Raw genomic sequence first — 15,219 nt, 5'->3', positions numbered from 1 at the left:
TTGCAGGACTGGGCCCACATCAAAACCCAGTTCAGGCTAGAGAAATACTTGCCTGTGGTTTCTTCCCCCTTCTTTTGTTTCAGGCAATGAAAGCCAACTTTCTGGATGAGCATTAGAAGTAAAGTCCTAGAGAACAGCGCTTTTGCATCTGTGGATGCCAGATAAGAGAGGACATTATATACTCTATGTTATATAGCAATTAATATGAAATTCCAAGGAGAAAATGTTTATTATTATTAAAGCCGATCACCAACCTCAGTGACATTGACTAAATTAAACATCTGTTTTCTAGCCTGGCTTAGCCTGCTAAGTTTGTGGTAAAAGGCTCCCAACTCAAGAAAGCCTAGGACTCTGGCCTTGCAACCCGAGATACGGTTTTACATATTTTTGTACGTGTTTTATTACATGTGTTTGATCGTGCTGTTCTTTGCTTGCTTGCTAAAACCTGTTTGCTTTTTATTTGCCTTTTGGCTATAACCTGTCTTTGGCTGACCAATAAATGTTAACAGTGCATATTGAAAGAGTGGCTTAAAGCCCAAAGGGTTCTGCAAGCGGCTGAACGGAGGGAAGCAGCAGGTGAATGCGGGCGCACGAAGGAACAGAAACGTCCCGGGGAAAGAGGCGCAGAGCAGCAGCAGCGGCCGAGATGGCGGCCGAGTCGCCTCTCCGGCTCGAGCAGGGCGGGCGCCGCTCCTCCTCTCGCCGCCCCCCCCCCGAGCCCCGTCCCTCGCCGGGGCCTCGGCTCTCTCTTGCGAGGGCTGCCGGTGGGGCCGCCCAGTTTCCCCTGTCGCTTCCTCACACCTCCTCCGCACTTTCTCACTCTCCTCAACTCCTGAATCTTCCTTCTTCTCACCCCCCGCCCCGCCCCCGTTTTCTAGCGGCGCAATGAGGACCAGCGCCTTGAGGGGCTTCCTACGGCTGGCGCAGCTTTCCGGCTCGGCCTCCGTCCCAGAGGCCCATCCTGGCCGACACAGCCCCCCTGCCCGCCCGGGAGGAGAAAGCGGCCCGCCAGAGGCTCCCTCCCGTGGGGCCTCGGCGCGGGGCGCATGCGCTCCTTGGGCGCCGCCATTTTGACGGGGGCCCGCCGGGCCGGGGAGAGGGCGCCAGGGGCGCCGGAGAGGAGGCTCTGGGCGAAGGGCGGCGGCAGCAGCAGCAGCGGCCGCCTCCTCCTCCTCCTCCTGCCCGCGGGACCCCCTTCGCCCCCCGGCCATGGGCAACACGGCGAGCGAGCGCGGGTCCGGAGAGCGGCCGGGGAGCAAGGCGCCCCGCTCGGAGGGCTCCGGGGTGGCTCCGCCGGCCAAGGAGCCCCCTCCCCACAAGATCATGGTGGGCAGCAGCGACGACCCCGCCCTCTTCAGCGCCCCCGACGCCAAGGTAGCCCTCGAGGACCCGCGGCGGGGGGGGGGGCGAGGAGGCGTCTTGCCTTCTGCCCCCCCCCCCGACTAGAGACCCGGCTGGGGAGCGTGTGGAGTGCGGGGGGGGGGGGTCCAGCTGCTCCGAGGGAGGCCTCACGGGGGACCCCGCCACAGTGCCCCCCCCCGCTGAATCCAAAGGGCCGCCTCCCGGGGGCTGGAGGGGTCGGGCTTCGGAGCTAGGGGGAAAGATGCAGCTCTTGTTTTCCTCCTGCAGCTTCCCGGGGATAAAGGTTTTGTGTCTTGGCACCATGACTTGGACGAGTCCATCAAGCCCGCCCAGCAGGCTCGTCCCACCGTCATACGATGGACGGAGGGAGGGAAGGAAGTCTTCATCTCTGGATCCTTCAACAATTGGAGTGCCAAGATCCCTCTCATTAAAAGGTGCCTTGGCGGAAATGCTGCTCTGGCTGCGTGTCGGGAGGAGAGGTTGTTGCACAGAGCAAACACCGGCCAGAAGAGCACTGGGGGTCTGGGAATGAAAGGCTGTCGGGGACTGCTTACATCCATCCATGCGCATCATGGGATTGTTAGGGCTTGATGGCTCAGCCGGTGCAAAGCATTGTGCTCTGCTGCGATGGATGCTCCGAAGGCCCGACTTTGGTGTGTGATGGCCCCTTGTCGTACATGGCATATTGCAAAGGTTCGAAATGCTTCACATAAAACGTATCATTAATCCTGGCAGGATAGGGCAGTACCATCTTGATTTTGTAAAGGAAACAATGATTGAGGAGAAGATGTAGTCAGAGCCTCCCCAGGAACACAGGGGGGCTCTCTCTCACTTTAAGCCTACTTCAACATGCCCTTTTTTGAAAACTGAAAAAGCTGGTTTTTAAAAAATGGAACTGAGATCTACACCACCTCTTTAGCTTATGAATTCTGCTTTTAACCTAAACAGGGCATAGACTGAGCTTGAACTGAAGATGAAGTCTATATTTTGTTAGGAGCAGATTCGTCCACTATCTAGGCCAGAGGTCCCCAGACTTTTAAAACAGGGGGCCGGTTCACTTTCCCTCAGACACTGTTGGGGGCCGGGCTATAATTTGAAAAAAATATGAATGAATTCCTATGCACGCTGCACATATTTTATTTGTAGTGCACAAAAAACAGGAAAAACATTGCCAGCAAGGCCCTCATGTGGGCCAGTCCCTGCTGGCTTCGTCCACCCCGGACGCTTCTCAGGCGCCTCACACCCTGGTAGAAACACTGTTCCCCCCTCAAGGCTGCCCTCTCGGCCTCTGCGCCCCACAGTGGGCTGCGGCTCAGGCAGGCAGGCAGGCAGGAGTTGCTGTGGACCATGCACCACCGGCCTCTGGGGCGGGGAGGTGGGTGGGGAGATGCCTGGGTGGTGCGTGAGGAGGCTGCGATTGGGAGACAGGGTCTGGGGTCTGCGGCCCGTGGACCTTAGTTTGGGGACGCCTGATCTATCATAGAATCATAGAGTTGGAAGAGACCACAAGGGCCATCGAGTCCAACCCCCTGCCAAGCAGGAAACACCATCAGTGCACTTCTGACATACGGTTGTCAAACCTCTGCTTAAAGACCTCCAACGAAGGAGACTCCACCACACTCCTTGGCAGCAAATTCTAGGCATTGTGGGCTTGGTAAAACGTACAACTTTAGTCCTTTTCAAACTTGAGTGCAATCTGTGTGTCTGGTCAAGGTTTACTACAACCACTCTAGGCTTCCCTGCTAGAGTAGAGCTGCCAGCTAGAACTCTTTGCTTTCTAGATTTCCTCTCATGGGCATTCAGCTCCTGAAGTGAAAGCTACAGCTAAAGGATTACCCTTGTGAGATTTAGGTTCTGGCATGCAACACCCTGTGCTGTGCTTCTGTTTCAGCTTCAGGTGATGATTAATTAAAGCTAATTAGTGGGTGGAACTAACCTTTCCTCACAGGTGCTTAACTTTAACTTCTTTTACTTGGATCTATTTACTGCAACTGAGACGCTTCCCCAGCTGTTACAGGTTGTAAGAGCACAAAGATAATGGCAGGACAGGCTGTTCTCATTTAAGCCTCACTCCCCACCAGTACCTAAAAGGGAAGGCAAGGGATTTCTAATAAATTCTAGACCTTACAGTAATTTGGAAATTTTACTGGTCTATTTCATACAATATTGTACAGAGAACAAGACTCGAGAGAAAGCTGGCATACATTGGAGGTCCCTTGAACTTGATGGGTAAAGCGTGCAGAGGGATGAACCACTGTGCCAACCGCTCACCTTAAAAACCACCCTGAAAGAATGAGGACATAAGGTTTCTCTAAAGCAACATTAAAACAGTAAAGACCACGGGGTTGCTTTGAAATAGGAGTTTAAATGTGATTAAAAAATTTTAATGTGGCACTGAAAAACTATAAAGAAGGCACCATGTGAGCTCTGGAAAGGCTGTTCCCTAACAGGCTCCATCATTGAGTAGGCCATCTCCTTTGTGGCCATCTCCTCTTTTCACTTGACTGTAGGATACACAATTGGGCCCCCAAAGGGGATCTTAAGATTCAGGGAGCTCTGTGTGGTGGCTGTGTTCTTCCAGGTAACCCAGTCTCGTGCCAGTATTGCTGTGGCATTTGACAGTACATGACAATTGCAGCTTTAGTACTTTGCTGTTCTTTTCAGGGCTCCCTGTACATTCTGGCACAATGTAGCTCACTTATACTTTGAGTAGTTTGATTATTTTTCTAAGTTGTCTGTTTGGTTTTTTTTGCAAGCTTTTGGGGGGCTTCTAATAGATTTTATTTTTGAAAGTAATGCGTAACGTGTTTTATATTGACTATTTTTATTTCTGTTGTGTTTTTTAAAAGATTATGTATGCCACCTGGAGCTTTATGGTTATGGGGCAGGATAGAACCATAGTTGATACATGAGTGGGCAGATGGTGCTGTGAATGGATGGATGAGGCTCTAAGCTGTTGCCTCTCACTGTGGATGATTGCTCCCTCTCCTTTTAGCCACAATGACTTTGTCGCTATTCTGGACCTTCCTGAAGGGGAGCACCAGTACAAGTTCTTTGTGGATGGCCAGTGGGTTCATGATCCCTCCGAGGTAACTCCTTTTCTTCCATGTGTCTGTGTCATATTGCACGCCCCCCCCCCCCCGTACATTTTCAGGTGGGCTGGGCTAGACCTTGTTGCCTGCCCTGTCAGCTTAGTTCTCTGAGCCAGGGTCACATGCTGCAGGCTACTTCCCTGGGTTAACTATCAGTGCACTCTGTAGCTTCTGATAGTTAGAAGAGGCAAGCAGGACCTTCTGGCTAAAATTGCCAATGACAAGGCCCCTGGCTTTCCTTCCAGTTTTGCTGGATTATTTTGACTGCTTCTATGATTTCTTCTCTTTTTCTTTTTTCAGGGTAGAATCCCTGGCACTTAACTGTGCTTCTGAATTTATGTACTGCTCCCCTAGTACATATTCTGTCTGGCTTTTCGATGTAGTTCGTAGGTTTTAATTGAATAGTGAGACCTTGTGTTCTGCATTGCTTATATGTTACATCTACCACTACTGAGGATTTTTAAGTCTTCCTTTTTTGTAGCTGTGTTTAACCTCCTCTACACAGTTCTCCTTGCTTCACCTGGGATGTGACTTTGTTCTCTGCATATATATGTTGGGAAGGGTGGGGATTTGGCCTGCGGCTGTGGCATGTACCTCTGTCTTGTTTTTCAGCCAGTGGTCACCAGTCAGATGGGGACAATTAACAATCTGATTCATGTCAGGAAGTCTGACTTCGAAGTGTTTGATGCTTTAAAGGTGGACTCCCTAGAAAGTTCAGAGACTTCCTGTCGAGGTGACTTTCTTGTGCTGTTGGTGTCAACATCCAAAATGATGGTGTTTCCTGGTTTCCTTTCTCATGCTATCTTTATTTTTAATAGACCTTTCTGGCTCCCCTCCTGGAATATATGGCCAAGAAATGTATGTTTATCGAGCTGAGGAGCGTTTCAAGTCCCCGCCCATTCTTCCTCCCCATCTCCTCCAAGTTATCCTTAACAAGGATACTAACATTTCGGTGAGTACCAATCCGAAGGCAGTATATAGCAAGACCTTTATAGAGGGCTCCATTGTGGGAGGTGCAGCCTTACTCTAAAGTGAGCTGTGGCTCCCAGAGTGTCTGGAGCAGGACAGGTCACACCTACCTGCTATGGGGTGTGCCCACATTGATTGGCCTCATGAGGCTAAAATTTAAGGTACATGTAAGCACCCAGTGACAGAATTAGAAATGGCTGCATAGGTGAAAAGTGACGTTTCCTTCTGTTTTAGTGTGACCCAGCCCTCTTGCCTGAGCCAAACCATGTGATGCTGAACCATCTCTATGCCCTGTCAATTAAGGTAAGGCCAGGACCAGGCAGCCTGCAGGGCTTCTTCCTCTTCTTGCTCCTCCTCCTCAGAGCTTGAGGGCAATGTACTGAGTGTTCTCTCTCTTCTCTCTCATTCCTGCCATGCACGGCAGCATCTTGCTAATTGCTTTACCTCCTTGCCCAGTTGTGGGTTTTAACAGTTTAGAATTCAGGGTAAGATAGCTGTGATTGAGGGAGCTGTTCAGAAAAAAAAGCATTCTTGGGGAGAAGCTGAAATGAGAGACTAAACCACTGAGCCTCTTAGGCCTGCCAATCAGAAGGTTGATGGTTTGAATCTGTGTGATGGGGTGAGCTCCTGTTGCTCTGTCCCAGTTTCTGTCAACCTAGCAGTTTGAAAGCACACCAGTTCAAGTAGATAAATAGGTACCACTGCGGCAGGAAGGTAAATGGCATTTCTGTGCGCTGTTTTCTGTCACAGTGTTCCGTTGTACCAGAAGCAGTTTAATCATGCTGGCCACTTGACCCTGAAAGCTGTCTGTGGACAAGCTCCCTCGGCTTGAAAAGGGAGATGAGTGCCACACCCCATAGTCGCCTTCGACTGGACTTGACCGTCTAGGAGCCCTTTACCTTTACCTGAAATGGAAAGCACTTCTTATGTCTGAGGCTGCCTATATCTTGTCTGCTGTTCTGCTCCAAGTGTCTCTTCTCAAATATCCCACTTTCTTCCAGCTCTTCTCAGTGAGGATGGGAGCAGCCCATTTTACACTTTGAGTCTGCAAGTATTTTACTTTGGAAGAAAATTAAGGATGGGGAAAGAGGAAGGGTGAAAGTGTGTAAAAACCCTCTAAGCACAAACCTTCTGCTCTAATATCTTCATTCTCTTAACCCCTGCTCAGAACGTCCCCCACCAGCCCTCTGTAAGCAGTTAGTGAAGGGTAGCCAATACCTGGTGCTCTCCAGATGTTTGGGACTACAGTTCCCATCATCTTTGACGATTGTCCACATTGGCTGGAGCTGATAGGATTTGCAGTCCAAAACATGTAGTGGAGAGCACCATGCCATGGTATTCTAGAACCATTTAAATCCTACTCTCTCCTTCCCTCCCAGGATGGTGTCATGGTGCTCAGTGCCACTCATCGCTACAAGAAGAAATACGTCACTACTCTCCTCTACAAGCCCATCTGAGTTGGGCCTGTCTTTGTCTCCATGGGAGCACAGGCCGCTGCTTTGTCTGCACACATCGGAATAGAAGCAGACACAAGAGCGGGCAGTCGGCTTCTGGGCTCTTCATCAGAGGCTACTGCTCTGCATGAGATCAGTCTCTATTGGCTTTGCAGGCTGATCAAGAGCTTTCTTCCTTGATGGCTGTTTGTGACATACAAGTTGCACCTCTTTGTAGCATAAGGATATTACCAAATTTGGGGGATGCATTATCTTCTTTATACTTATCAACCATGGGGGTGAAATGGTTTCCTCCTGGGGAATGTGAAGAAGCACTGAGCCTTCCTTTCTTGCTAACCTATCCTGGACAGCCTTTTGTAATCCCCCAAGCGTTTTCTAGGAGTAGAACAGTGTTAAGGTAGAGATTGGCTGCTCCTTATTTTACCTGGCCCTGGGAGAATTATACATTTCCTGCTCCCTTTATGTTCCAGTCATTGTTGGTTAACATAGGGCCTTTGCCAAGGGATGCTACAATGGGGGGACCGGGACCCAGAGGATAGGTCTAGCTAGCACATGGTTACAAATCATGATAACTAGATAGAACCTCCACACTTACAAGGAGTGAGCTACTGAATCTCCGTTCCCATCAAGTGCTGCCTGTCCATTTCCTGACAGCGTCTTGTTGACCATGGTCGGAAAAAGTGTGTTGGACTACACAGACCTCTGGTCTAATAGGGCAGGGCAGTTCCTACATGCTTAACACCTACCGCTGCAGGCCTTTTATAGCCACATCCAAAATTGCAGAGTTGCTTCAGTGTGGTGCCATCTTAAACCATAAGGTGCTTGTCCTTTCCTGTGGAATCACACTGTTCTGGAGCAGTATTTTCAGTGTTGGACACTCCTGTGAAGGGCCCTTGAGTCACTCCTCATCAGAATGTTTTTATTATCCAAGAAAAGAATCGGCTGTGGTCTGCAGACATATGCAAACAAATACTGTGCAGCAGGAAGTAGCTGCAATGCTAGGTGTGGAAGGTAATTGACGCTGGAAATGTGGAGCTGCCTTGCAGTCTCACACCAAAGGTCCATTTTGCCCAGCCAGCTGGAAGGTAATAAAGAGAGCAGGTTTATGAAGACTTTTCTCTCTTCTTTATCCCCAGAATCAAAGGCATATTGCATCTGAATGTTGAGGCTGTTTTAAGATGTCTTGCGTAATAGTTATTTAATATTTACATTCATTGGAATTGGCTTTTCCTGCCTATTTCTAGCCCTCAACTGCTGGGGAGAGCCTGGCTACTGCCTTCACACTACACCTGTTTTGGGAAGACCATCAAATCTTACAATGGAACTTGGTGTGACCTGTAGTTGGCCAACTCCCTTTTCCTAACACATTAGCTTAGCGGTCATTTTGACATATATTTGTGTGTGTTTTAAGAGTGAATTTTATACGGGCATGGAAAAAAGTCCTGAGATACCTGACATTTCTCTGGTGGCTAGCACACCTCTTAGGATCTTGAGAATCACAGTTTTGACTTACTGTTGTCTTAAACATTTTCTAGCCTTCAAAACAGTGGATATTTGGGGGTGGGGAAATGAGTGAATTAGATGCTTTAAGAGATATTCTTACCCAGTGCTGTTGTTCTGGGCACATATACGCAAGCAGCGTTAAGTTAGTAGTCACTTGGACCATGCTGTCGGCTCAGATTGTCATGTGGAGAGAAGTGCAGAAATGCAGGAAGAGAATAGAGGAGCTGAGGTGAACTAAGAAGTGGGCTGGTGCTGACAGCAGCCAGGGAAGGGGCAGGGCTAAAGTGGCAGAGGCTTGGGGGGGCATAAATAGAAAAGGGCCTCTGTATGGCTCTTGCATGGTTTCCATACTGGCAGGTTGCCTGGCAGAGAGGAGCTGAGAACTTTATGGCTACTTGAGGGATTTGCAAGTTCTCCCTCCCTAGCCTTTAGCTACGTGCTCATACAGCCAAAAGCGTTCAGCGTCAGCTTGGATAGAGGAAAGGGCTGAGTGGTCCATACACCTCCATCCCAGCCTACTTGAACTGCATTCACAGGTCCCATCTGTGTCTTGCTTAAGCAGTTAAGTAAGTTGTTTTGCATCAAGAAGGATTTGAGGAGAGACAGCTCCTTTTATAGCATGCAGATACCATGCCCTGTTGGGTGGTGAGAGGCAGATGATGTCAGCATCTCCAAATAACGGGGGTGGGGGGTGGGAGAGATAATGGAGTTTAATATTCAGCCTGATCCTTTTCCTTCTCACAGCAGGAGGTCCTGGCTGAGCATGGGGAGCCACAGGGAGCACTTGCACAGGATACTGTTCCTTTTAATGTATTACAGATACTTGCAATATAGAATGGGTGTGTGGTGCTCTTCCAAGTGTTCCTGCTGATGGCAGCTTGTATGGGGTAAGAGGAACCAGTTTTCCCTTTACCATGAAAAGGTGTCGTCAGAGAGACTTTGGAGGGTCATCCCAGAATCTACATTGACCCCTTTCTCATCAGGGGCATAGTCCAGTTTTAATTTATTGTGTACAGAAACTGAAGATTCTTTTTCATTGAAATGTAACTTTAATAAAAATTTATGCACGTTATTAAATGGAAAACAGGCTTGGTGCTGAGTTTCTTGTTGTGGTTCTTATTAGCTTGGACGTGGAGGGGGGGCAATGTCTCATGTTAGCTCCTGTGGTGGAAAAGTGACTAGAAGCAAGCAAAGTCATGGCTTCGTAGATTTATGGCCTTTATAGGGATTGTGGGGAGCCCCTGAGATCTGGAGACGTTGGCTGTCCAGCTGTGTGTATGCAGCCCCATGCCCCAGCAAACCCACTTATGTGCATCAGTGTAAGTGGCTCCAAAGGCTAAAATTACCCCTCTAAGGATGTGGCTCAAAATTTGCTCCTTTAGAGGTAGCACAACTCCACCCAAAACAGTTTGGCGCTGCTCACTGCTTGCCAATAATGCCTCTGCTGTACCTGGGTTGAGTTTTAGCTTCTGGACCCTCAGCAAGTCCATTATCCACCCTAGACACTGCCTCAGAAGGGTCCTGCCTTGCCTTTTTCTACCTGGCTTTGGGCGGGGCCTGACAGGCTTCACAAGGGCTGTGGCTGCTGGTCAGGCCTGCCGGGGAGTGGGCCCCAACCAACAGAATGTCTGGGGCAGGTTCCACGGGGGGTGGGGATGCGCTGGGACACCTGATCTCAGTGATCAAGGGTAGGAGGAGAAGTTCTGCTAAGATCAGACCATGTCATTACCGAGGAGGCAGGTTTAGTCGTTTGAGGACTATCCCTGCCTCCGGGTCTGGTCTTGACCGGACGGATCAACCCACATGACCTGAAGGTGCTGCTGTGCAATGCCAGGTCCGTGACTCATAAAACCACTGCCATCCATGACTTGATCGTGGATGGAGGACTTGACCTGGCATGTGTGACAGAGACTTGGTTGGATGAAGCAGATGGGCCTGTCCTTGCCGCTGCTTGTCCACCAGGTTTCTTGTACACACAGCAACACAGGTCATATGGGCGGGGGGAGGGGTTGCAGTGATTTTTAAGAAGTCACTGGTTTACACCAGGCATCATATTGGGAAGACCCAGTTCTCTGAGTGCATGTTCTAGAAGTTGGGCAATAGGGGCAGTACAGGATTCCTTTTGGTGTACCTGTTAGTGTACCTGCTCCATGATGGCAGTCATGGGATTGTTGTTTTACATTACGGTGTATGTTTTGACTCCACAGAATAAAAAGTGATGGAGACAGGATATTTGTGTTACTGTGTTCTGTGAAGTGGGACTATTGTCCTTGGTCCTTTTTCTCTTTGCTGTCTGATGCTAGAGAGAGAGGGAGCCATGTTGCAGTGCTCTGTATGTGTTTATATGCAAATAAAGTAGATTAGCCAAAATTCTGAGTTGCTGAGCTCTGTTACACAAACTGCGAACACTCTGCAGATCCTAAGTGTGCCGATGTCTGTTGGCATCGGTTGCTGTGATGTTCGGGCAGAAGAAAGCTTTTGACACTCCCGAACAAAAGACCAGGAGGGTGAGAACTTGCCAGTTGGGCATGTGTCTCTGCCAGGGTCCTACTTGAGTGTAGGACGAGCTCCTGACAGTACCAACCTCCCCACTGCACCAAGGATTCCCTGCCCGAGCTGCTTCTGGTCGTGACAGATGTTCTCCTGGAGACACCTAGTTTGGTTGTCCTAGGGCAGGGTTCTGCAACCTTTAAGAGAAAAAGAGCCACCTGGACCCGTTTCCAAAGAAAAAAAACCTGGGAGCCGCAAAACTCATTATAAAAATAACTTTTTTGTCGCTTTTTAAAAATTATTTCTTTGTTTGACCCCTCAGAATTATTCTTCCTCATAGAAATAAACGTTAAATTAACAAGTTACCTTTTTGTGTGTGTGTGTTCTTCACTCCCCTTTAAAACAGTGACCAGCGTACATGCCCCCTTTCAGTGCAGTGACCAGCGTACATGCCCCCTTTCAGTGCAGTGACCAGCGTACATGCCCCTTACAATCTGGCGGGCGGGCGGGAAGGTGACGTCGGGACGGTGCGTGACTAACGCACGCACCGCCCCCATGCGATGTCACAGCCAGTACAGCGCCCGCCACAGTGGGGAGTGTCGGGGCGCACAATGCACCTCCTCCCCTCGCTAGTATCCGCCCCGGAGCCGTGGCAAAGGTGTAAAAGAGCCACATGAGCCGCGGGTTGCCGACCCCTGTCCTAGGGGATTTTAAAATCCATGCCAACACGACCTTACAAGGGGCTGCTTGGGATTTTGTGGAAAGCATGGCCTCCATGGGGCTGTCCCTGAATGAATTTGGTCCAACTCATAGTCGCGGACATGCCTTAGACCTGGTGTTCACCTCTAGTAACAAGGGTGATCTGACAGTAAGTAAAAGTGAAACAAAAGAAGTGCCATGGTCAGATCACTTCCAGGTGCAACTGGACTTCTCCACGACCCTTCCCCTCTGCAGGGAGGTGGGACCAATTTGGATGGTCTGCCCCCGCCACTTAATTGATTCAAATGGTTTCCAGAGAGTGGTAGTTGATGCTCTATCCCATTTTGATGGCCTTTCAACTGATTACCTGGTGGCCTGCTGAACCATTGCTATTGACTGTCTGGCTCCGAAGCGCCCTCTCTGATTGCATGAAGCCTGGACAGCCCCATGGTTTTCCCAGGAGCTGAGGGCAATGAAACAATTTTTGGGATGGCTAGAGCGCCGGTGGCGGAAAACTCATTCTGAATCAGATCAGACACGGATTAGAGCTCAACGTCGAGCCTACCAAGTGGTGATAGTGACGGCGAAGAGGACTTTCTTCACCGCCTCTATGGCATCTGCAGAAAATAGCAGCAGGGGACTTTCAGGTGGCTCGCAATTTAACAGAATCACCTTTGACATCGGGGCCTGGTAAAGACCCCAAGATCTCCTGCAACGATTTTGCAAAGTTTTTTGCAGATAAAGTCTCTCAGATTCGGAAAGAGGTGGACTCCACCGTGGGAGCAGGGCAGGGGCGGGAGACTGCTAAGAGTCCTGGCTAGTCGAGTTGCATGGGATCAATTCCAATCTGTTACCTCCAAGGATGTGGACAGGCTGCTTGGACGAGTGAAACCAACCACCTGATCTCCTTGACCCTTGCCCATCCTGGCTAGTAAAAGTGAGCTGGGAAGGGCTGGGCAGTGGGCTCTGCGGGGTGGTGAATGCTTCCCTCTGTGAGGGAGCCTTCCCAGACCTGCTGAAAGAGGCGGTGATTAAACCTTAAATTCTTAAAACATCTTTAGACCTGGCCAATATGGCCAACTATTGCCCGGTCTCACAAACTTGTGTAAGGTGATTGAGCTGGTGGTTGCTGAACAACTCCAGGCATGTCTGAAGGATGCAGACCATTTGGATCCCTTCCAGTCTCACCATGGGGCTGAAACTGCCTTGGTCATTCTGGTCGATGATCTCCGGCGGGCTGGGGACAAAGGTGAAAGCTGTTTCCTAGTTCTGCTGGATCTCTCAGCGGCCTTTGATACCATCAACCATGACATCCTTCTAGACTGTCTAGAGAAGCTGGGGGCACTGTTATACAGTGGTTCCGCTCCTCCCTCCTGGGCCGTGTCCAGAAAGTGGTGTGGGGGATGAGTGTTCGGACCCCTGGGCTCTCACTTGGGTGCCTCAGAGTTCTGTCCTCTCCCCCATGCTTTTCAACATCTACATGCAGCTGCTGGGAGAGATCATCAGTGGGGTTGGGGATGATACCCAGCTCTACCTCTCTTTCAAATTGGAACCAGTGAAGGCGGTGAAGGTCCTGTGTGAGTTTCTGGGGGCGGCTGGAGGATGGATGGCGGCTAACAGATTAAGGTTGAATCCTGACAAGACAGAAGTACTGTTTTGGGGGGATGGGTGCTCAGGTGTGGAATGGGTCCTTGGTCCTGAATGGGGTAACTGTGCCCCTGAAGGAGCAGGTGCGCAGCCTGAGAGTCATTTTGGACTTACAGCTGTCCATGGAGGCGCAGGTCAATTCTGTATCCAGGGCAGCTGTCTACCAGCACCATCTGATACACAGGCTGAGACCCTCCCTACCTGCGGACTGTCTCGCCAGTATGGTGCATGTTCTAGTTATCTCCCGCTTGGATTACTGCAATGCGCTCTACGTGGGGCTACCTTTGAAGGTGACCTGGAAACTACAACTAATCCATTATGTGGCAGCTAGACTGGTGACTGGGAGTGGCCACCGAGACAACACAACACCGGTCTTGAAAGACCTACATTGTCTCCCATTACGTTTCCGAGCACAATTCAAAGTGATGGTGCTGACCTTTCAAGCCCTAAAGGGCCTCGGCCCAGTATACCTGAAGGAGCATCTCCACCCCCATCGTTCTGCCTGGACACTGAGGTCCAGCTCCAAGGGCCTTCTGGCAGCTCCCTCACTGCGAGAAGCGAAGTTACAGGGAGCCAGGCAGAGGGCCTTCTCAGTAGTGGCGCTTGCCCTGTGAAACGCCTTCCCATCAAATGTCAAAGAAATAAACAACTATGACATTTAGAAGACAACTGAAGGCAGCCCTGTTTAGGGAAGTTTTAAATGACTGATGTCTTGATGTATTTCTAATCATTTGCTGGAAGCCGCCCAGATGGGCAGAGTAGAAATTTGTTATTGATGTTGTTCTTCATTTCCACAACCTCTCCTGAATCTGATGAAAATAAGAAGTGGAACTGAGTGTCATCAGCACTGTACTGATACATTATTCCAGATTCTAAGATGACTCAAGTAGTTGTGGGTTGGTGCTAAAGTGGAGAGACCCCAAAGGAGCTCATACCATGGGGGGGGGGGCAGGCTGTAGTCTCCCAGCACCCTCTCCAAGTATCAGCTAGCCAAGAATGAACAGAACCACTTCCTTATGGCGCTTTCAGCTCCCAGTTTGGACATGGACATGTTTAGGGGAGCGTGATTGGAAACACAGGGGGTGCCACAAGTATGATGGTGAATGGAAGGGAGGGAGGTGCTGAATTTTGGCATCGCACAAGATGCTGCTGAAATTTGACCACAAGGTCCACCACTGCTGGACATCACATCCAGAAGGAAACTCATCGAAAGCTCCTGAGGTCCAGGTAAATCAAGAAATTTCCTTTCTCCTGTACTGCCAGCAGATATCATCCATCCAGGTAGCCAAGGCACTTTGTGGCAAAACCAGACCAAAAGCACCAGGGCTGCTTAAGACATTTTTGCTGCATGAGGTGAACCAGAAAACGCCCCTGCTGTCCCACTGCCATGGAACCTGACTAGGACCAAGTGATAAGTGACCAAGGTTTTATCTGAAATTTTCTCTCTCTACTGCGTAAGGCTGTTAGGATTGCAGCCCAGACCTCCCAACATCTGCATCTGCCTGAACTAAAGAGTGGTTGTGAACATGTGTAATAGTCCTCAATGTCAGCTGAGAGCTGCCAGGTAAAACTCTGCAGTTGCACTCATAAAAAGACCTGTAGCAGCAGCCCAGTGCATGGAGCTGGTGGCCGAGTCATCAGGAAAGAAGGCTGCAATCCTGGGTGCAAGAGGGTGTTGGCAAGCAGCAGGGAGAGAGAAGGGCTGTGGAACTGGCAGGCGGTTTTGCCGGGACTCGGAGTGGCTAGAGCCACCCCTCTGTCTTCTCCCACTGCAGCGGCTGCCTCACCAAGTCTTGTGACAGCTCTGGTCCTGTGATGCCCAATTGATATCCAGCTCAGTAGCTATCTGGAGCTGTGTTAGATCCATTTGCTCCTGCAGGAAATAGAACTGAGGTAACTCTTTAATTTAGCGGCTCCTAGAATAGGTTCAGGGATTGGCCCAGGCCCATCTCGCACTGCGAGCAAAGATGCAACTTGTCCGTTTCCATCATAGGCAAACTCCA

The 15,219-nt window shown here is 50.0% G+C and overlaps 1 protein-coding gene across 1 annotated transcript; it reads left to right on the top strand.

Moving 5' to 3' along the window:
- The first annotated feature begins 1,070 nt into the window (after positions 1-1,070).
- On the top strand, positions 1,071-9,474 carry PRKAB2 (protein kinase AMP-activated non-catalytic subunit beta 2). The gene is made up of 7 exons (XM_081915181.1): positions 1,071-1,374; positions 1,630-1,796; positions 4,358-4,451; positions 5,067-5,187; positions 5,273-5,406; positions 5,658-5,726; positions 6,803-9,474. Exons 1-7 carry the CDS (start codon positions 1,210-1,212, stop codon positions 6,878-6,880), a joined length of 828 nt encoding a protein of 275 aa, XP_081771307.1. The 5' UTR covers positions 1,071-1,209; the 3' UTR covers positions 6,881-9,474.
- Positions 9,475-15,219: the final 5,745 nt, after the last annotated feature.

Source organism: Podarcis melisellensis, assembly GCF_964234715.1.
Source record: "Podarcis melisellensis genome assembly, chromosome: 6".
Taxonomy (NCBI): Eukaryota; Metazoa; Chordata; class Lepidosauria; order Squamata; family Lacertidae; genus Podarcis; species Podarcis melisellensis.
This window is presented reverse-complemented; position numbering and strand designations above follow the sequence as displayed.

Excerpts from the sequence above, each read along its gene's own strand:
- PRKAB2 (XM_081915181.1), top strand. The coding sequence starts at position 1,210 with ATGGGCAACACGGCGAGCGAGCGCGGGTCCGGAGAGCGGCCGGGGAGC. Across the intron at positions 1,375-1,629 it reads TCAGCGCCCCCGACGCCAAG|CTTCCCGGGGATAAAGGTTT; the intron begins GTAGCCCTCGAG and ends TTCCTCCTGCAG. Across the intron at positions 5,727-6,802 it reads TCTATGCCCTGTCAATTAAG|GATGGTGTCATGGTGCTCAG; the intron begins GTAAGGCCAGGA and ends CTTCCCTCCCAG.